Raw genomic sequence first — 21,782 nt, 5'->3', positions numbered from 1 at the left:
TTGGTTGAATTTAATATACACATTTACACGCACTTATCCTTGGAGGCGTCCCCAAAGTGCCACCGCAGTGACGCAGCGCAGGTTTCCTCAAAAGGGATCTGTAACAATGTATCTTTAAAGGTAACACGATGTAACCTTGCTCTCACTTGAAATGGGTCACTACATTTAGTCCTTGAATTTGAGGGTATGGACCTGGAAAGTCCTTGAAAGGTCCTTGAATTTTAAGTTAACTAAGGTGGGGGGAACCCTGTTGCTGCTTACTGTTCAGTTCAACAGTTGAATGTAAAATCAAGTGTTCGTACTGTTCTCGCTGGACATTCATTGGTCATTTAATGTCCTCATTTTGAGAATGTGACAGGTCCTTAGTGTCACAGTATGGCCATGAGGGATATAATTAATTGATTCTGATGGGAGCTTGAACTTGTACATGTTTGTTTTTAGCTGCTCTGGGTGCTCTTGGGAGCGACTATCATTGGGTGTCTGCTGCAGCGATTGGCCGCTCGCCTTGGTGTCGTAACAGGGATGCACCTGGCTGAAGTTTGCAACAAATATTATCCAACAGTAGGTTCATGTTTATTGCTTATTTTGCTTATTTGATTTCTTCTTAAAGAGCACCAATTATCCGATTCACAATTTTAAATTTTCTTTTGGTGTGTAAGTGTATTAGTACATGTTAACCATATGCAAAAGGTACAAACCACAAAGTAAACGATGACGCGAGTTATCGTCTCCAACGTAAATCTCGTTTCTTGGACTACAACAAACACACGGATTGTAGGCAACAGTTTACTTCCTGGGATTGGTGATGTAGAAAAGAACGACATTATCATAATCCCTCCCGCTTGGACTCACAGTCTGTAAGTTATAGGATTAGTCCATTTTCTTAAATAAAAATCCAGATAATTTACTCACCACCATGTCATTCAAAATGTTGATGTCTTTCTTTGTTCAGTCGAGAAGAAATTATGTTTTTTGAGGAAAACATTCCAGGATTTTTCTCATTTTAATGGACTTTAATGGACCCCAACACGTAACAGTTTTAATGCAGTTTAAAATTGCAGTTTCAATTCTAGCGAAGCGATTGTCATTTTTGAAAAAAAAAAAAAATGCACTTTTAAACCATAACTTCTCGTCTATCTCCGGTCCTGTGATGCGCTAGCACGACCTCACGTACTTGCGTAATCCCGTGGAAAGGTCATGTGTTACATATATGAAATGCACATTTGCAGACCATTTTAAACAATAAACTGACACAAAGACATTAATTATATCATTCCACATACAACAATGTCGGAACGCTCCTCTTTCTCCACACTTGTAAACACTGGGGCGGAGTTTCGCATTCGTCCTCCTTGACCTCTTGATGTGATGACGTATTGCGTGAGGTCGCGCTGGCTTGTCACAGGACAAGTTGTGGTTTAAAAGTGCTTTTTTCTTGTCAAAAATGACAATCGTTTCGCTAGATAAGACCCTTATGCCTCGTTTGGGGATCGTTTAGAGTCCTTTGAAACTGCAAGTTTAAACTGCATTAAATCTGTTACGTGTTGGGGTCCATTAAAATGAGAAAAATCCAGAAATGTTTTCCTCAAAAAACATAATTTCTTCTCGACTGAACAAAGAAAGACATCAATATTGGATGACATGGCGGTGAGAAAATTATCTGGATTTTTTTAAAGAAAATTGACTAATCCTTTAACTCCTGTTAGCATTGCATTGTGACGAATCCTTCATACATGGTAAGGAGCGTCACATTTCCGGCTGACGTCAGAGGTATTCAGGCCAATCACAACGTACAGATTAGCTGGCCTATCAGGGACACAGAGCTTTTCAAATCCATGAGTTTTGTACAAAATCAGTGCTTTTCAGGAAGAGAGGGACATCTGGAGCTACAAAAATGTACAGTATGTGGAAAATAATGTGTTTTTAACCATAAACCACGCAAACACGTTGTATTACACTAAATACACTAAATAATTTTTTTTAGCAATGAAATAGGTGCACTTTAATCATATGGTCAACTCTTTCATGAAAGGATTTGAACATTATTTTCTGCTGGGTACCTGCCTGGGCACTCAGGAATCTATTGTAATGAGAAAGCAGACGGTGCTGCCAAATGAGCATTAACTACAGAACTAGTAAAGTGACCTTTCAACAACATTTAAAACCAGCATACATCAAAGTACATCAACAATAAAAATTTGGTAATTGATGGGCACTGTGGTCACTTACACAAATTAATTATTTATTAAACCTAACTCTCTTTCTCAAACACAGCCATAGAAGCTGTCATGACGCTTAAAAGAAAAGAAACTAGTATTTTACCCAAAAAAAGAGGGATCTAGTATGGAAACAGGCTCTTGTCCTGAGGGTTAGGGTTATGTACACTATAACTAAGACAACAGTGTATAGGAATGTGCAAATACAGGACATACTAAATAAGTATTATGTGTTAAATGATAGTAAAAGTACAAAGTGCTGGTATGTGCAAATATCATTAAAATGATTTTCCAAAGAACTACAGGCTAGTGAAGCACACATGTTCATATCAAGAAGTAAAACTAAATAAAACTAAAATTAATCTCAAATATTTCCTTATTAAACAAAAACTTTTTCTACACTTAACTTAAACTTTTGGATTGATCGTCTCATTGTTCTACATGTCATGAATGTACAGAAGTACCTTAGATAAAATGTTAAATGCTCTTTCATTTGTAATTTACTTTTGGATTAAAGTGTCTGCTAAAAGAATAAGTTTAAATGCTTGGCAAGAGTTTAAAGTTGATCATTTATTTTGTAGTAACTGAGGAACAAGGGCCTTTAAACTCATATTTTATGTGTTTTGCGTTTATGTACCCTCACAAAGTAAAGCGGCATATTAGTACCAGATATATTCTACATACAGTATTATGTAAATGGTAGAGATGTGTGTATGACAAGCAATCATAAGTGTATATTATGTGTGAGTATATTTATGTTTTCTTGGCATCAAAAATCTATTGAAACTATATTATTCTTTTGACACATTACCTTAATTACCTTAAAGAGAAATATGCTGGGTTGTGGCGCTAACTAATGCTGCGTTTACACCAACTGCATTTCAGACGTCAAAATCGCGTCTACCGTGCCTAGTTTGCCGCTTGAACAGTTTGAATGCATTCAAAAAAGCAAGCATTTGACGCGGGTCAGAGGCAGAATCCGCTCGGATTATTTCAACTCGGGCGTCAGCCGCAAATTTGCATGAACCACAAAATGCACAAAAAGCACCATTCGCGTACCGCGCACGACGCTCAATACGCGGCATTCGCAAGAACTAGACGCACGAATGAGGCGGAAACGTGTGTACCGTGCCGCGCCAAATGCCTCATACGCGTCGCGGGACTTCCAGATGCGCGTCAACCAGGCTTGTGCAGAATTCAGAATTGAATTGAGAATGACTCCAAAATTCCAATTCAATTCTTGAATTTGAATTGAATTTGAATTTATGTAAAAAACAGGATCTAGAATTACAATTTGAATTAAAGGAAGCAGAATTGCAATTCAATAGAAATTCAAAGAAATTCTTATACATATTATACAGTAAGTGAAGTGTTAAAAATTAAGCATGAATTGAATGGAGGCCAATTCTGAAATTCTGAATTGTGCACAAGCCTGGCGTCAACGCGTCTTCACATTGACTTAACAGTGAAATCACTCGCGCTTCACGCCTCTACCACGGCTGGTGTAAACGCAGCATGAAAATAAAAAATAAACCGTATGACTGTGAATAGAACTTTAGACCTTGTCCACATGGACACAGGTATTTTTTTTAACTCTGACTTTTTTTTACGTTGTTTGGCCATACGTCCACACGAAAATGCAGTATCAGGGACCTGAAACCGAGCATTTTTGAAAACCCTTGCCAGGGTGAGGATTTTAAGAAACGCTGGTTGCAGTGATGTCGTGTAGACAGTTAAAACGGGGATTTTTGCCTTGCATTGTCACTTTTGTTAGGCTTCTGATTGGCCAAGCTGGCTTTACGATTGGAGTTATATCGCTGCCTGCTGGTGTGGCATGCTCCTAACAGCGCTTGATAGCGTAAACCAAGCATGTGTGGAGGGGATTTTTTTGGAGTTATAAAAATACCCGTGTCCGTGTGGACTAGGCTTTAGATAGGTGTAAAAAAAACAATTTAAAGATATTACTTAAAAGAGTAGTTCACCCAAAAAGGGCCCATTGACTTTTTTAAAGTATAAATAAAATGACTATGGTCAAGTCAATGGGGCCCATTTTTGGGTGAACCACTCCTTTCAACCGCAGTAAATATATCCAGGTGCTGTGCTTTGTTTCATTTTTCTGTTATTAAGAGCTTGATGAGTTTTTTAATAATTCTTGTTTCTGTTTCAGATACCGCGGATCATCCTGTGGCTGATGGTAGAGTTGGCCATCATCGGCTCTGATATGCAGGAGGTCATCGGCTGTGCCATTGCCTTTAACCTGCTCTCTGTCGGCAGGTACGCTATATACAGAGCTGGGGAAATATATGAAGAGTTTGGTTCCAAAATGCTATAAACGGCATTTTAAAAAAAAATGAGTTACTACCAAAATCGGTATTGTATCAGGTCAGTATTTAAAAGCAAATTCTTAATTTTACGCAAAATGCAATATCCGCCGTGTTTATTCTGTCATATTTTCTCCCTTTTTTCCAAAAACTATTTGAAAAACTTTCCATTATTTTACACGAAGCATGTCAAAGATAAATGCACATTTATATATTCAATAGATTTATAGCATTTGAAAAAAAAAATTGTGAAAAAAAAAAGTTTTTACAATACATTTTTGAAAATCAAATTATGGATTAGAATTTTTTATGTTATTATAACATAAAGATGCTATGTGAAAGTTTGTAACAGAAAATAGTGGTTTTCATCTTGTCACTTTCTTGGTATAGAAAACACGTTTGTACCCAAATTAGTCAAAATGGATTTATTGCGTTTTGGAACCAAACTCTTCATATTCACTAATGCATTGTGTGTCTGGGACAAGTTGTGTCGTGTGTGTCTATGTTGTATTATTCATTCATTAGTGCTGAATAACTTTGACTGTGATTATCTGCAGGATTCCATTATGGGCCGGAGTGCTGATAACAATTATCGACACTTTTGTGTTCCTGTTTTTGGACAAATACGGTATATTAAAGTGAAAGGAGTGTGACAGAATAAAGCCATGGGCTTAGATGTTGGGTTTTATATTGAAAATGTTGTCTGTCTGTTTATTTATTAGGTTTGAGGAAGCTTGAGGCCTTCTTTGGGTTCCTCATCACCGTCATGGGTCTCAGCTTTGGCTATGAGGTAAAATAAACCTGCTGTTGATGATTTCACCTGTACATTACCTTTATAAACACTAGCATCAGTATGAGAAGTGACGGGTGTTGTGATGTTTTTAGTATGTGCGGGTGGGTCCAGACCAGGGTGAGGTACTGAAGGGCATGTTTATGCCGTACTGTAGCGGCTGTGGACCTGTGCAGCTTAAACAAGCTGTGGGTATTGTTGGAGCAGTTATCATGCCTCATAACATCTATCTACATTCTGCTCTTGTTAAGGTAAGTCAACTTCACTTTTGTGTTTTCATTAGGTACAAATACATGAACTCAGATTTAAGAGATTAATGAGAATAAGCAGATTAACCGATGACAAAAACATGATGATCAGTCATCAGTTATTGAATATGGTTGATCATCTCTTAACAAGGCCCCATATAAAGGTCTGGACGTAGCCAATGTGTGTGAACAAACACACGCACCACTCTGCCTCTGGTTGGCTAACAATTAAGCCAACAATTATCAGTTATGTGGTTGTCCCAACACACACACATGCCAAAGAAATAACATTGCAGGTATTCATCTTTTTATGTTTAGACATTATAGCCTTTATTGTCAAAAAAAAACATCTCCAAAAAAAAACATCTGTAGGGCACTTGTTATCGAACGCACGCGGGTTGTGGAGGTTCTGCGTCTAGACAGAACTTAACTTCCGGTCTCTGTTTGTTTAACTCATTCCCCGCCAGCCTTTTTTTAAAAAGTTGCCTGCAAGCATTTTTTGGGATTTTCACCAGTTTCACAAAACGCTTTCCAGGAAAATTCTCGTCTATAAATATATAAACATACAAATATATCAAATGAAAGAACAGACCCTCTGCTTTCAAACAAACAAACAAAATGAAAAAACATTGATCGTATCTTCATTTGTTCTCTTTTTATCACCTCTCAAATATGGATAGATCATAGACTGTAAAAAAGATGGACGACGCCTGTTCGCTCTTTTCCATTGGTGAAAAGTGAAGCCGCCAGTGACCCGATATGGCACTGACATCTTGGGTCTTGAATCTGCGCAGTAGCGATTTCGGGACCAGTCCTTCGCAGTAGTGAGCAGGAAGTAAAGCCGCAAAATCAAGACCCTGCCCTCGCTCTCGTAGAATGTGCATATCACACGATATCACAGCTGTCAATCATGACGTGACACCACTGTTTTATATCATTAAATAACTAACTAAACACAAACTTATTTTAAAACCAAACATTTGAATTTACATCAGCGTGATAAAAACTACAGTAAATGACAGAAACCAGCTTCGGAAAAAAGATAATTGTGTAATTAAAGTGTTTAGTTGTTCTCAAGTCCCATTGAATAACATGGTTTATAACTGGGACCAGTCACTGGGGGGCGATTGAGACGTTTTGGCTTCACTTTTCAGGGCTTGTGCGGCATGCTTGGGATAGATATATTGGGTAAGAGTGCCACCTAGTGGATAAAAGCGGAAATATAGATTACCATAAAAACTCGTCATTGGCAAGGAAGCCACTCATCAACTCATCAATGGCGGGGAAAGAGTTAATGAATAGTGAATAAACTGAACTCTAGAACAAATGCCTCGTCGAAAATAACAAATGTTTTGGTTTCCTAAAGACGACAATCATGGATCAGCGCAATGTGAAGTGAGGTTTGGGAGATGATCTGTAGTTAAGATTGTATGCATTATATTAGGGGTGGGAATCGCAGGGTACCTCACGGTACGATTTGATACATGGCTCCCGATTACCATAATATCACAATTCATCGATTCTCCAACAATCGATGTATTGCTTGCAAATTCTATGCTGATACATAACAATATCTGCAAACTATAAAAACAAAATGTCCAGGGACAGACTATGTACAACTTTTCTCTCTTTATGCAAGTCCACAAAAAGTTTTTAGGTACAGGGCTCCAGACTACCTTTTTTACTAGGAGTACTGTATCCTCTGACTGAAAATTTTAAGGGTGCAAACTGAAATGTTAGGTGCACACCTTATTTCAATGAATGCAATTATTTACTTTTTCCCCATAATATCTACATTACTGACAAATACTTTCATAATAAGTAGACTTATCTCTATATGCATTTGTTGCACATGTCATTATGCATAATTGATCAAACTTTAATAGGAAGCAACATACACTTTTATCTGTAATGTAGGTGTTCATTTATAAGTTGTCCCGCTCTCTCTATCTCTCATCTATGCCATGTTGAATGACTCCACATATTCTCGTGGTTGAATCTGTGTTTGATTTCAAGTTCACTCTGGGCTGCACAGACCATAGATATGTACACTAGATGTCACCTTGGCTACGGCAGTTAATTGGACCGAATGCGTCAAATAGAGCCGCCATCTTGAAACAGGGGAATTGTAGGCAATGGTGAAACGGAAATAAAATCACAATGAATGCGATTTTCTTAGTTTTCTTTTGGTTCGTTTCAACAGTCAGACATGTATTTAGCGTTGAGTCCAGAAAAAAATTAAAGTTTGATATTATGAAAATCTACTTTTTCTAACTGCAATGCCTAGTGCTAGTAAGCCTCACATCCATACGCAGCACAAAAGTCCGGCATCGTCCATGAATTCGAAGTACAGGCGGAGATAGTAGCATTACCTGTTCCAAGATGGCGGCGGTTTTGACGCATGCTTAGAAACCCAAGGTGACATCTAGTGTATATATCTATGTGCGCAGACCATCGGTAGATTACAGAGCGCATTGTGACAAAGAATAGACGCGTCGTGCAAATAAGCGGTAAAAACACGATCGCACATTCGTTTTTCTGTGGGCTCATCTTTCAAACTGAAATAAAAACTAGAAAAAATTTGCAGGTCGCCCATGTGCGAGTACAAATGCCCATACCGTCTCATTTGTGCGCAGTCTGAAGTCCTGAGGTAAATGAACAACATATAAGCAATGTGTAACATTTCAAGTACATTAAACATTTTGTGCTAATAGCTTTTCTTCGTAAACGGACACATTTAACAACATATAAATGTATTTTGTATAAACATTTTTAATTTTACCAGCCCATCAATGGCATAAAAGCATTAGGACTTAAACGTGGCTGAGGCATCTATTATTTTACGTGCATCCCCCATCGTATCCTAATCTCTTTCAGCGTTTATTCATGTTTTCCTCATTCCAATCATTTATGTGTTTAGCGCCACCCCGAGGAGCCATAAAGTAATGGCGCTGGGAAGTCTATTTAGGGCATCTTGTTTATTAATTAATGTATCGATATTTGAAGCCATCGATCCTTGTATCGCAGAGGTGGGCGATCGATACATCGCCATATCGATATATTGTCCCACATTTTACACGGTAACGTTAGCTCAGTGTACTTTTTGATACATTTTTGCTATGATTTGAACAAAAGTAATATACTTGTTTATTTTGCTTGTTATCAGAGATAAACAACTCTAAAAGGACTCGATGTTATTGATACTTTGCCACAGTTTACCAGAAGTTACAATGTTCCACGAAAGCCATTTGTTTATGTTGTTACTGCTAAAACCGTCTATATACAGTAGGAATGCACAACTAATCAAAAACTAATCGTGATTACAATTACGAGTGAAACCATTACATAATCACCAAAAGCCTCAGTCACAGCTGTCCATTTATGCTCATTTCTGTGTGTTTTGCCAGTATGTTGGGGCACCACATACAGTAGTAAATCAGAGATTTTATAATTGATAAGTTTACATGTCCTTTAGTCATTCATTTTGGATTTTTTACTCACAACATAATTATTTGTTATTTACATTATATGATTTAGTTTTGAATGTTTAGAATTTACCATGCAGCTTGCTTCACAGAACATTTCAAAACTTCAATGTAAATTCTATTAATCATCAATAATAATTATAATCACAATATTACAATATCAAGGTGTATAATCGACCATTATGATTTATGTCTCAATCGTGCAGCCCCTTACATACACACAGACATTTGAGTTCTTTCAGCGGATACACCAAGGAGACACGGTCTCATTGGATTGTGTACACAGTTTCCCTCGCATGCCCCGTTTGAGTTAAAGATACAGTTTGTATTATTTGCGCCGCTGGATGGCGCCAGATCAAACAACAACAATGATGTTGTTTACTGACGCTGTGAAGCAGCGTGGAATTATGGGATTTGTAGTCTTTAACTCAACCGCTGATGGCGATCAACAGACGAGAACGAGAAATCACGTTGACTGATAAGGTAATCAAGTCTTATAAATGTTGCGTTTGATGACATCGTTTATTTCATTATGTAAGTTTATATGTGATGTTCAAAACGAAATTTTCAGTCATAGATATTACAGTATTAGTCCAAATTGGATGGTTAACACAGCACAGAATTAAGTTTTCAACTTACAATTTACAATGATTTTCACATAATGTATTGACAGTACAAATCTTATTGTGAAGTGTCTTAAAATGACCATTTATATTGCTGTACAATGCCTCTTGATGTGCATATCGTCCGCGGGAAGACGCGCTGATTACAATCGACACACTAATGTTGTGATCAATATAATAGCATACGTTTTTTGAAGGGTTACGAATCAAAACAACTCACCCATCGCGTAAAACACAAGCAGTATCAGAATCTCGGTCTAGTTAAATGTTGTCGTGAAGCTCTCTCCATCCAGATAATGCAACAACAAATTGATCCTCTCTCGTTTTGTTCCAAACTCTTCTTGGGTCGTTTGGTTGGCCCGTACGCTTACAGGAGCTGACACAACCAGCGGCAGACGGTACAGAGATATCCATAAGTTCATAAGCAAGCGCATAGTTCCGCATTTGTCCACAACACTGGCTGCGTCCGAAAACTCAAGGCAGTGAGGACTTGCCTCGCTGCCTCATGAGGACATGACTTCGGACTCGGAGGCCTGAAGGCCGCTCAGAGAAAGGCTTTCCGACGCACTTTAAAGGCAGCGTGTTTGAAATATGAACAGAGAGCACCTTTGTGATAACTAATCACATATTTGAAAACTTCAATACTAATTTCTCGCTAGAAATGCAATTAAAATGTGTAAAAAGTGAAAATAGACGTTTATTTACACTAAATTTGTGCTACAGTCGCTTCCTTGGCCGCCATTTTATTTTTCCGAACTTGACCAGTGTTCTCATGTGGGTTACGTCAGTAAAGGCGGTGACAAAGGGTCACATGGATATTAACGTCACGGACAGGAGACTGCACTGCCCCGTAACAATGTTTTGAATGGAAATTTTCTCACGATTTACAAGTAGTTGAAAACATTACAGATATTGATAGTAATCAGCTGGACAAAATATATAACACTGGCCTAGTGGTTTTTGGACATTTTACTGCAAATATCTTACAAATTGCACCTTTAAGTTTTTACTAACCTGCTGTAAAAAAATGACGTAACACTGAATCTTTCTGGTATTTGTTTCAGTCGCGGGAAATAAACCGAGCCAACAAGAAAGAGGTGAAGGAGGCAAACAAGTACTTCTTCATTGAGTCCTCAATCGCTCTCTTTGTTTCATTTCTCATCAATGTATTTGTGGTGGCTGTCTTTGCTGAGGCCTTTTATGGCAAGACAAACATGCAAGTGGTGAGCAGATTGTTTGAAATATTTAAAAATAACATTGAATTACTGTAGATAGTTGGATTGATGCATATATGATTACAGTGAAGCTAACATGATGAGTTTTCCCTTCAGAGCGAGACGTGTAATAAAACTGGAAGTCCACACACTGATCTCTTCCCACTTAACAATGAAACGCTTGAAGTCGACATCTACAAAGGGGTATGTCAATAATAAACCTTTAACCAATCTAAAATATTGTCATAAAAATATCAGTGTAACTGTTTTGAACACTTCTAAAGGCAACTGAATAAAAAAAGGTTTTTGATGAAGCGTATTTTACTACATTCTGTGTTGATTATAATGTTGACAGTCTTTGTGCTTTCAGGATGTTTTGTTCATTTGTTATTTGTAATTAAAGGGTATAGTCCTGGGCTGTTTCTTTGGCCCAGTTGCGCTTTATATTTGGGCCATTGGGATCCTTGCAGCTGGACAGAGTTCAACCATGACAGGAACATACTCTGGTCAGTTTGTCATGGAGGTAAGTTTATCTAAAACCTCATTGATGTTTTTTGTATGGAAATGGTAAGGTTGTGTACATATGAAAATGTTTTTCTAGTATTCCTTGTTTTCATTCTGCTCTGGCACTTTTAGGGTTTCCTAAACCTCCGTTGGTCTCGCTTTGCTCGGGTGTTGTTGACCCGATCCATCGCTATCTTGCCAACTCTTCTGGTTGCCGTCTTTGAGGATGTCCAGCATTTAACTGGCATGAATGATTTCCTCAATGTACTACAAAGCATTCAGGTTAGTATCACATCATATTAAACACTTTGCTTTTGTAAGGACCCTTTTTACAAGATTATATAAGGCTCAAGTCTCAGGGCTATCCAGAATGTGTTTGTGAAGTTTTACCTCAAAATACCTCAAAGATCATTTATGACATTATTATATATCTTTAAATATATAATGTGCTGAGTTTTGCCTACTGTGATGTCACTGAAGGCTGAAATCTGAAACGGCTTGAATTCAAATTTTCAAGAATAAAGTAGTCGGTGGATTTTTACTATTATAGGGTTGATATTGACACACACTGCATTCATAGACCATTAAAAAAGTGAATTTTGGACAATAAGTCCCCCTTAACACATTGTTGATTTGAAGTTGTCTTTTTTATTTTTTTTAGTTGCCGTTTGCTCTGATCCCAATTCTGACCGTGACCAGCATGACTTCATTAATGAGTGATTTTGCCAATGGACTCGTGAGTATCTGTGTCAATTTTGTGCATTTTTACGGTGTGTCCCAATGCAATGTATTCTATGTGAATAATATATGTTATTATATAATTAAATTGGTAACATGCCTAATTAATCTCTTAACTTTCAACCATCTATAAGTGTTTTGACTGATGAAACAACTGGTAAATTAAATGAAATGTTTACCAACATTAAACATATACAGTCGTATGCAAAAGCTTGGGCACCCCTGACAATTTCCATGATTTTCATTTATAAATATTTGAGTGTTTGGATCAGCAGTTTCATTTTGTCCTATCAAATAACTGAAGGACACAGTAATATTTCAGTAGTGAAATGAGGTTTATTGGATTCATAGAAAATGTGCAATATGCATCAAAACGAAATTAGACGGGTGCATACATTTGTGCAGGTGCTGATACAAACACCCAAATATTTATAAATGAAAGTCATGGAAATTGTCAGGGGTACCCAAACATTTGCATACGACTGTAAGCTGTCCCTGATGTCTTATGCTGAAGCTAGTCTGTGCCAATCATACACTATGTGATTTTCCAAAACTGGTATAACGGATGAAATGTTTCAGCCTGAGAACTCTTAAGTGGCAGTGCTTTATAGTGAGGTGGCATTTAGAGAATAAGGCACAGATGTTGAGCACTGAAGGGAGTCAGGGTTTAACACTACCAACAGGTGCAACCCGTCCCAGGTCCTTTACTGTATAAGACGCTGTAACAGTGCATCCATCAAGGACAGACAGTACTCTAGAATCTTTTTCTTAGAGGTTTTGGTGCAATAGTTTATACCCTTGTTTTAACAGAGTTTTATTGTAAAAAATTATCCATCTGGTTTTGGTAATATGTAAAGCTCAGTATTATTAGCAAAACAGTGAAAAATAAATCCATTCCTGTCCAAATCCAGTCTCATGTGGAAAGCATATGCAAAAAGAAAAATGAGAGGACCTAACACTGAGCCGTGTGGCACTCCACACTTAGCTTGTCATTTCTTCATTCAACAACTGTACTTTAACCGTGTTAATGTCTGTCTGAGAATATTTGTAAAATCTATACAATACACAGTCATTATGATCTAAATTGCACAAGCAGAAAGATTTGGCTGTGGTCAGATGTTTAAAAGCTGTTTTTTAACCTAAGATGAGTTCCTATTTGGATATGTTTCTAAGACTAAAGTAAAAGCCTTTCTCATTAGCTGGATAGGTTTCTGTCAACAACACAACATGACGATGTGATGTTAAATGTAATGATTGTTTTCAGAACTCTCCTCTCAGTTCCATTGTTCAGCCAAACAGACAGCAAGCTTACCAGTATAGGGCTGGCTGGTATATTTAAGCAGCAATTTTTTTTAAGCACCACAGAGTAAAGATGGGTCGCACACCGGACGCGCAGCTCAGTGCCGCGCAGCGCCACGGCATTCTAAAAAAAAAATCGAACACATTGTTTTCTATGAGTATACGCACACTGGCACCAACAGGTGGCGCCTGTCCGCGGCGCCCAGCTTTGACTCAGGAAGTTGCTCTAATCCCTGTTGCTCCACACATCATATTTGTCCCAAATCATTAACGGTTAACATTGGCTGCTAACGTATATTTTGCATTTTGAAGTAGATGATATCTGACTAAGCTTGCGCTATTTAATGTATACTACCGGTGTACGATACCTCTGCGCGTCCTGTGTGCGACTCCCTTTTACAGTGTTTAATATTAAAGGATTACTCCATTTTCACCCCCATGTCATCCAAAATCTTGATGTCTGTCTTTGTTGAGTCGAGAAGAAATTCAGTTTTTTTAAGAAAAACATTCCAGGACTTTTTGGCACCCCAACAGTTTCAATGCAGTTTAAAATTACACTTTCAACGCAGATTCAAAGGACCCTAAACAATTCCAAATGAGGCATTGACGGTCTTATGTAGCAAAACGATTGTCATTGTTGTATGTGGAATGATACTCTTTGTGTCAGTTTATTGTTTAAAATGGTCGACAAATGTGCATTTCACATATGTGACAGGTGACCTTTCGACATACTTACACAATTATGTGAGGTCATGCTGGCAAAGATGACATTTCTGTTTATTTTAATATTTGTCATCATGCCTTTCTAAACCTCAATGCTGAAAAGCTAGCAAGGCACATGTTTGATTGACCTTTTGTTTTGGCATTCAATAAATGTCACATGTTAACATAAAACAATTGCATTTGGTCAATTTCAGCTTTCACCAGATATTGTGTTTATTTCTTACTTTGTCTTTTAAATTTTTTTATGATGTCAAGGTCACATTAGTAAAAGTGTATTGGAGCAGAAGTTAATGATGGATTTGTATTTTCAGCGTGTGGAAGATTGGTGGTGGTCTGCTCATCTTGTTGGTGTGTGCTATCAACATGTACTTTGTGGTGGTCTATGTGACTGCTCTGAACAGCACCATTCTCTACGTCCTTTCTGCATTCCTCTCCATCGCTTATCTGTGCTTTGTTATCTACCTGGTAAGATCATATACATCTACAGATCTTCATTTCTACATCAGAAATGACAGTAGCAGGATTGTTTTTGTCCTCAGAAGTTGTCTTTCATTTTTATCACATAGCAGTTTAATCACCAGCTCATAAATAACATCATTAACTGAACAATTATTTGACCAATTTTATACTTTTTGATCTTTTAACATTTGTATAGCATATAGACTAAAGAAGGTGCTGGAAAGATTTCTCTCAAATTCTGCTTCACCATTGAGATCTGGGGCCTCATGTATAAAACTTGTAAAAATGTGTGCGTACGCATTTAAGGCAGATTTTGCGTATGCACAAAGCATTCAGATTTATAAAACCATGCGTACTCCAGAAACTGAATTCCCTTCATAAATCCTAGTCAGCATGTTGTGCATCTCCACCCCATCTTTTCTCCGAAACAACCACATATGGAGCGTACATAGCTTAGTTTTACTGGGCATAATGTCGCCTGCATATCATTTTAATATTGATATTTTTATCCATGTGACGTTACAAAATGCAAGGAAGATATCGTCGCTGTCCGATTGAAGCCTGTTACTTTTCATGAAATTACAAAAACACAGTGTTTTAAACACGGGGATTGAAGTTTACACTGTGGTTTGACATAACGGCCAGACAGGTGTCATTTTTGTTATTAACATTTTAATTGGATAACAAAGCATCAAACATTATAATACTGAACGTGACTTAATGCATTAAGACTGCTATATCACAAGACCAAATTCAGTACACACCTTATAAAGAATAGGCTACTGTGTATAGGCAAGTAGACGAGCCCAGTACAGTATATAAACGCAAGTTTCGTGTTAAGTGTTTCCCAAAACAAAACATTATAAAGACAGTGATGTATTACATAGTAGGCATAAGGCATATTAAGAAAATGACATTAAAAGACAAAATTTAGTACTCACCTTTAAAATAAAGCATATCCTACTATTTACAGGCAAGCAGACGAGACCAGAATATTAAAACCTGAGCTTAAATATGTTAAGTGTTCCTCATGTAAAACCGAATTGTAAAAACATTTCCTAGATTATAACAAAATAAGCTACATACAGGAATATCTAAAGGGTTAATGGTGCCACCTGGTGATCAACAGTAAAAATGACAAATTTCACATCTTTGCAACAGGGAAAAACACCAACAATCAGAAATGCATGATTATGTGGTTATAATGGAAGTCAATGGGGTAAAAGTAGCCACGAACAGTAAATGAGGGAGAAAAAATAAAATATGATGCTTCACAAAAAACGAACAATCCATCAAAGCCAATGTTTTTACTAATCTTTGACATGACCAAGACTGTGATAAAAATTTAAAAAAAATTATCCACTCCACAATCGCTTTTTATATTAAAAATATATCCCAAATCAGTGACATCATGTATGAACTTGGCAATTAAAGAGTTAAACTAAAGAAATTAAAGAAATCCTGGAATTTTTGTAAACATTTAGTAGTTTTGATCAGGTTGATTAACAGATTTATGTAAAAAAAGAAAAATATATTTATCTGAAACATTTTTACAGCAGTTTAATTTACTGGATGTTTTCATCGCAAACATAATGAAAGGATGGTGAATTTGCCCACAATGTATTGTTGAGTTTTTGAAAAATTTCAAAGCATTTTCTCAAAATATGTGTCAATATAAAATGTATCACCAAAAATCATTCCATTTGCTGAAACGCAGTGAAAGTTGTGTCCAAATTAAGACTCAAAAGCACCCCATAATGGATGAATGAATACATCCCCAACAATACATAAATGTGTATATAAAAAACAGAGTTTGTCTTCTTCATTACCCCATTAAAAATCAGTAAGAGCATCCGTATGGTGCGCACTTATTTACGGCAAGTTTATTTTTTTATGAATCCCAATATTTCTGTTGAAAATTGCGTACGCATAGTTCTAGGCCCATTTTGTGCGTACACAATGTTACTGGTGACTGTGATGGCCTTTTGAATTTACTGAATTACTGAAATACACTGAATTTAATGTCATGTTAGCTGATCTGAGTTCGCTGTACTCAAATATCCTCCACATTCACATCCATTAACCTGAAAGATCTTTATAGTATTATTCTGAATGTAGTTGTGTTGCTCTTGTTTCAGCTTTGGCACTGTCTCATTGCTCTTGGTGTGCCCCGTCTGAACATCTGCGGCTGGTCTCAGCAATCACCATCAATTCTCATTGAAGAACAAGAAGAGTCTGATACATGATTGATACTGATACACATTAAACATGTTTTCTTATAATGTGAGGAATCTTCTTGCTAGAAGTCTTTTTACCATCTTTCTTTTGCCTCCTTTTATAGATCTACTGTTGTAGGTCTTACCGTAAGTTATTACGACAGCTACAGATAAAGTTTATAAAAGTGTAGTAAAGACACTGTGTAGTTAAAGGGATAGTTCACCTTAAAATGAAAATTCTGTCATCATTTACTCATCCTCATGTTGTTCTAAATCTGTATGAATTTCTTTTTTCTGATGAACACAAAAGAAGATATTTTGAGAAATGACGGTGAACACACAGCAGATGGTGACCATTGACTTCCATAGTAGGAAAAAAATATTTTTGAAGTATTGTGATAAATGATGATGAAGATATTTTGATAAATGATGGTAAGCACACAGTTTACGTTACCCATTAAATTCCATCATATTTTTTATTCCTACTATGGAAGTCAATGGTCACTGTCTGCTGTTTGTTTGCCATCATTTATCAAAATATCTTGAATCACATACATGTTTACAACATGAGGATGCATAAATGATGACAGAATTTTCATTTTAAGGTGAACTATCACTTTAAAGAGATTGTATTGTGTACAATCACAATGTGAAATAAATTATAAATAAAATCAAAGAGAAACTAGATTAATATCACGGTATGAAGTATTTTGATGAAATCATCATACTGATGAATATTTGCATTTTAAATGAGCTGATATTAAGCATGTTGTCTGAACAGGTGTAAAGATTATTTCTGTTGATAAAACAATAACGTGTTTTTATTAACTTAGCATGTTATTTTCCTACCGATCTGATTTAACTAATTTAAGACCGAAATCACAGAGTACCTTTATTTTGTTTTTCAATTGTAAACCAAAAGACTTGAATCAAAGAAAAATTGTGAGCTGTTTTTTAAATTAAAGTCCTTCTTTCCACATTGGAACTTCACTGTGTTTGTTCTGATTTACATCTGCTCACTGTATGTGTTTGCTCTGATCAGACTGGGAAAAGACCAAGTATAGATGTCCTCTGAAACGTTCTTGAGACGGATTTAACATTTAAACCACTTCCAGAGGAAATCAGGCAAATCTAAATGCATCTGGCTGTTGAAGCCACATATAAAAGTTAGCCGGTGCTCTGAAATATTTTTGTTGTGTAAGATATTCTGTTGTCTGAAATGATTTCACTCCTTGGATCACACTGAAACTATGTTCAGTGATGTTTATGAACAATTATTTGAAGAGTTTGGTTCCAAAACGCGATAAACGCCATTTTTTTAAAAAAAAAGAGTTTCTGCCAAAATCAGTATTGTTTCAGGTCAGTATTTAAATGTAAATTCTTAATTTTACGCAAAATCCAATATCCACCGTATTATTCTGTAATCGTTTCTCCCTTTTTCCCAAAACGCGATAATCGCCACTTCTCCTTTTCTACAGAACGCAATAAATTCTCTCCACAAATTACAGCGCACCATTCCACGCAATGTAAACAAACAATGGCGGCGCGTTGAGTACTTGGAATCCTAGTAAAATAATACTTTAATAGCATTGATAAACCTGTGATGGTTTTCTGTGACGAGAAAGAAACGTAAGCCATCAACATCTAATAATTTATGTGAGAAGCACTCGGGAGACTGAAAATGCCGGTTGCTTGTTCCTCCCACAGCATCAAGCTCTCTCGTGCTAACACATTGACTCCAGGGGATCTTATGAAAAACTTTCATTTTACACAAAGCCAACGAAAATTAAGCAGGACCAAACATTTTACAGCTGATCGCTGTGAAAAATGTTAAGTGACGACGTCAAGTATAACCACAGCAATGACTTTAGTGTTCTTAATATGACAAAGTAAGTGTTTTGGTTAATGCCATTAATGTTTATTTTTTATCAGTGTATGCCTCTAGGCAACTAAATGAATATATCATGGCAAAGATGAATGCACATTTATATATTGATTCAATAGATTTATAGCATTTTGAAAAAAAATTGTCATGGATTTATTGCATTTTGTGGAAAAATTATTATTTTTTATAATAAATCTTTGAAAATCAAATTATAGATTTGAATTTGTAATGTTATTATAACCTAAAGATGCTATGTGAAAGTTTGTAACAGAAAATAGTGGTTTTCATCTCGTCACTTTCTTGGTATAGGAAACACGTTTTTACCGAAATTAGTCAAAATGGATTTATTGCGTTTTGGAACCAAACTCTTCAAATGTTATCAGGGCGTGGAGAAAATCGCTTTGTTACTTTCGTCCCACGTTACTTTGCAATTGTTACCATTTTTTATGAATTCAGTTATAAACATTTTTCGCTGTTTCCCCCCAAACACACCGTGCTCTATTTGTTTAGAAACAAGGTTGGGTGATTAAATTATCAACCTCACATTACAATAACTCCACCTTCTTTGATTTGATTGGCCATTGCATCATTTTGACATTGACAAGCGCTTTTAGACTGACTGAGACAGACCAAATAGATTTGCAATTAGGCATATAAGGCTATTATTTTATGATTTTTTATTACATTTTATAAAAAAAAATATTTGTGATTTGGTCATTATTTATATTGCTACAGAGGTTTATTTTAAAGAGCACCAATTATCCGATTCACGATTTTACATTTCCTTTGGTGTGTAAGTGTGTATTAGTACATGTAACGATATGTAAAAGGTACAAACCCCAAAGTAAACGATGACGCGAGTTATAGTCTCCAAAGTAAATCTCTTTTTTTTTACTCAAACAAACACACAGATTAAAGGCAACAGTTTACTTCCTGTGATTGGTGATGTAAAGACCGACATTATCATAATTCCTCACGCTTCTGACTCACAGCCTGTAAATTAACTCCTGTTAGCATTGCATTGTGAGCGAATCTTTAAAACATGGTAAGGAGCGTCACATTTCCGGCTGACGTCAGAGGTATTCAGACCAATCACAACTTACAGATTAGCTGGCCAATCAGGGACACAGAGCTTTTCAAATCAATGAGTTTTGCACAAAATCAATGCTTTTTAGGAAGAGTGGGAAATCTGGAGCTACAAAAATGTCTGGTATGTGGAAAATAATGTTTTTTTTAACCACGCAAACACATTAAATGAAATAGGTGCACTTTAATTTCGGTTATAGTGTTTTTTTATTTACAGTTAATTTTACGGCCTCAACTTCAAACCTATTTCAGTTTATTACCAAAACAACATTTTGTATTATTAAATACTATGTAGACAATTATTTTGTTTTCCATTAACATAAATGTTTTATAGCTAGTTATGCATTTAGTAAATTATAATAACCCTATTGGGTAAAGAAATAAATCAAAACAGAAAGTCTCTGGCTTTTAAGATGCTCTTGTGCCCTCTGGAGGTTGCACATGATGAAAATCTATCATGTGACCCGACACCACATGTTATTCTTGTGGACGATAGTTTGACACGTGATTGTTGCAGACGACCTCTTCATGACTTTGGTGTCTTCTGGTGAGATCTTTCAGCAAGATAATGCCGCCTGCAACAAAAAACTGTTTTGAAAACGTGAATCAATTCACAGATTCACCGGGCAATCAAATTAAAGAGGCTGAATGTGAAATCTATAGAAATATTCAATGATCAACAACAGTAATATACTGTGACGCATATGAGACTTTTCATCGTCATTTAGGGATCAGATTAATGTGTGAATATGAATTTATTCAACTTAGTTACCTGAATTGCCCACTAGCCTTTCAGGAAATTAACAAAAAAAAGATTATTCATGAAACTTAACATGGGAGTTTCATCCTCGGTTATCATATTTTAAAGGGACAATAAGTAGGATTTTCCCCCATCTAGTGGTAAAATTGTATTTTGCATTTAAAGGAATAGTGCTCTCTAGCGCCTCGCTTTTCCAAATGCGCATTGCAACTACGATAGCCGTTATGTAATCGCTGATCTCCTTGTCCGTTTCAGCTGGTTCACGTGTTCTGAATGAAAACGCGCTGTGGAAACGCGTTGGTAGGAAAGTGCTTTTTGTCCCTCTCTGCTATTATAGTTTATCAGTATGGCGGAACGATATGGAAGCCTCTTTGGACTTACCCGTTCAATGTAAGTAAAGAGGAGAAATTGTAAGCTTACAAAGAAAAGTCAGATCATTGGCAGAGGTCATTTGACACCAATGAGGACATATTTTGACTAATAAAACACTTAAAATCCTACTTACTGTCCCTTTAAGAATTTTGATTCACATGAGTATTCATCTCTTCACATGATTGTAGCGTCGCTGAATAAACCTTTCAGGTCATCAACAAATAAGACAATTACTGAAAAAAATGATTCATTCAATTTACTCAATTTATTAAGCTAAGTGGTTGCAATCAATTTATTTAACCCCTTAGGTGGCGCAAATACCCTTAGAGTGGGGGGGGGGGTGAAATTGTGATATAAATCTTCAAATTAATATAACTCTGGCATTTTTTGGTCTAGAAGCAGAATCTTGGTTTTGTTTTAAAGAAGACACTTTGGGGGTTTTCACAGGATGTGACAATATTAAATAATTAAATTGTTATAGCAGTTTACATTTATTTTAATAAATAAAAATAATTCCCTAACATATTAATTTTATAAATAAAATTATAAAAATGTAAATGTTTCACAAAAGTAATAATGCAAACATGAAGCCGTAAGTCTCAAGTAGTTCTGGTCCAAATTTCAAGTTAAAATCACAAAAAAATGTAGGGGAGCCGTTCTTTCTGTCGTTCTTTTTTCCTATGCGTGTTTCACACAGATGCACACAAATTAGCTCCTCCGCGAGCCAGAACAGTTATAGGGGGTGGGGCGCACATGATGATAGTTGTGCACGCATCCTTCACGTGAGTACTCCAGTGGAAAAAAAACTGCGTGCACCAGATGTCCTATTTGCAAAGTTTACAG

At 36.4% G+C, this 21,782-nt stretch overlaps 1 protein-coding gene across 2 annotated transcripts in view; it reads left to right on the top strand.

Annotated features, from left to right (window-relative positions):
• Nucleotides 1–16,902, top strand: part of slc11a2 (solute carrier family 11 member 2) — a 31,289-nt gene extending 14,387 nt beyond the window's left edge. For both annotated transcript variants that reach the window (XM_073875785.1, XM_073875786.1), the window contains exons 5-16: nt 442–561; nt 4,384–4,490; nt 5,095–5,165; nt 5,260–5,327; nt 5,423–5,578; nt 10,748–10,906; nt 11,015–11,101; nt 11,301–11,420; nt 11,534–11,683; nt 12,063–12,140; nt 14,477–14,626; nt 16,759–16,902. In XM_073875785.1, coding sequence (XP_073731886.1) covers nt 442–561; nt 4,384–4,490; nt 5,095–5,165; nt 5,260–5,327; nt 5,423–5,578; nt 10,748–10,906; nt 11,015–11,101; nt 11,301–11,420; nt 11,534–11,683; nt 12,063–12,140; nt 14,477–14,626; nt 16,759–16,866 — 1,374 coding nt within the window. In that variant the 3' untranslated portion in view covers nt 16,867–16,902. The remainder of the gene's footprint in view (nt 1–441; nt 562–4,383; nt 4,491–5,094; nt 5,166–5,259; nt 5,328–5,422; nt 5,579–10,747; nt 10,907–11,014; nt 11,102–11,300; nt 11,421–11,533; nt 11,684–12,062; nt 12,141–14,476; nt 14,627–16,758) is intronic.
• Nucleotides 16,903–21,782: the final 4,880 nt, after the last annotated feature.

The sequence above is a fragment of the Misgurnus anguillicaudatus genome, chromosome 14 (assembly GCF_027580225.2).
Source record: "Misgurnus anguillicaudatus chromosome 14, ASM2758022v2, whole genome shotgun sequence".
Taxonomy (NCBI): domain Eukaryota; kingdom Metazoa; phylum Chordata; class Actinopteri; order Cypriniformes; family Cobitidae; genus Misgurnus; species Misgurnus anguillicaudatus.
This window is presented reverse-complemented; position numbering and strand designations above follow the sequence as displayed.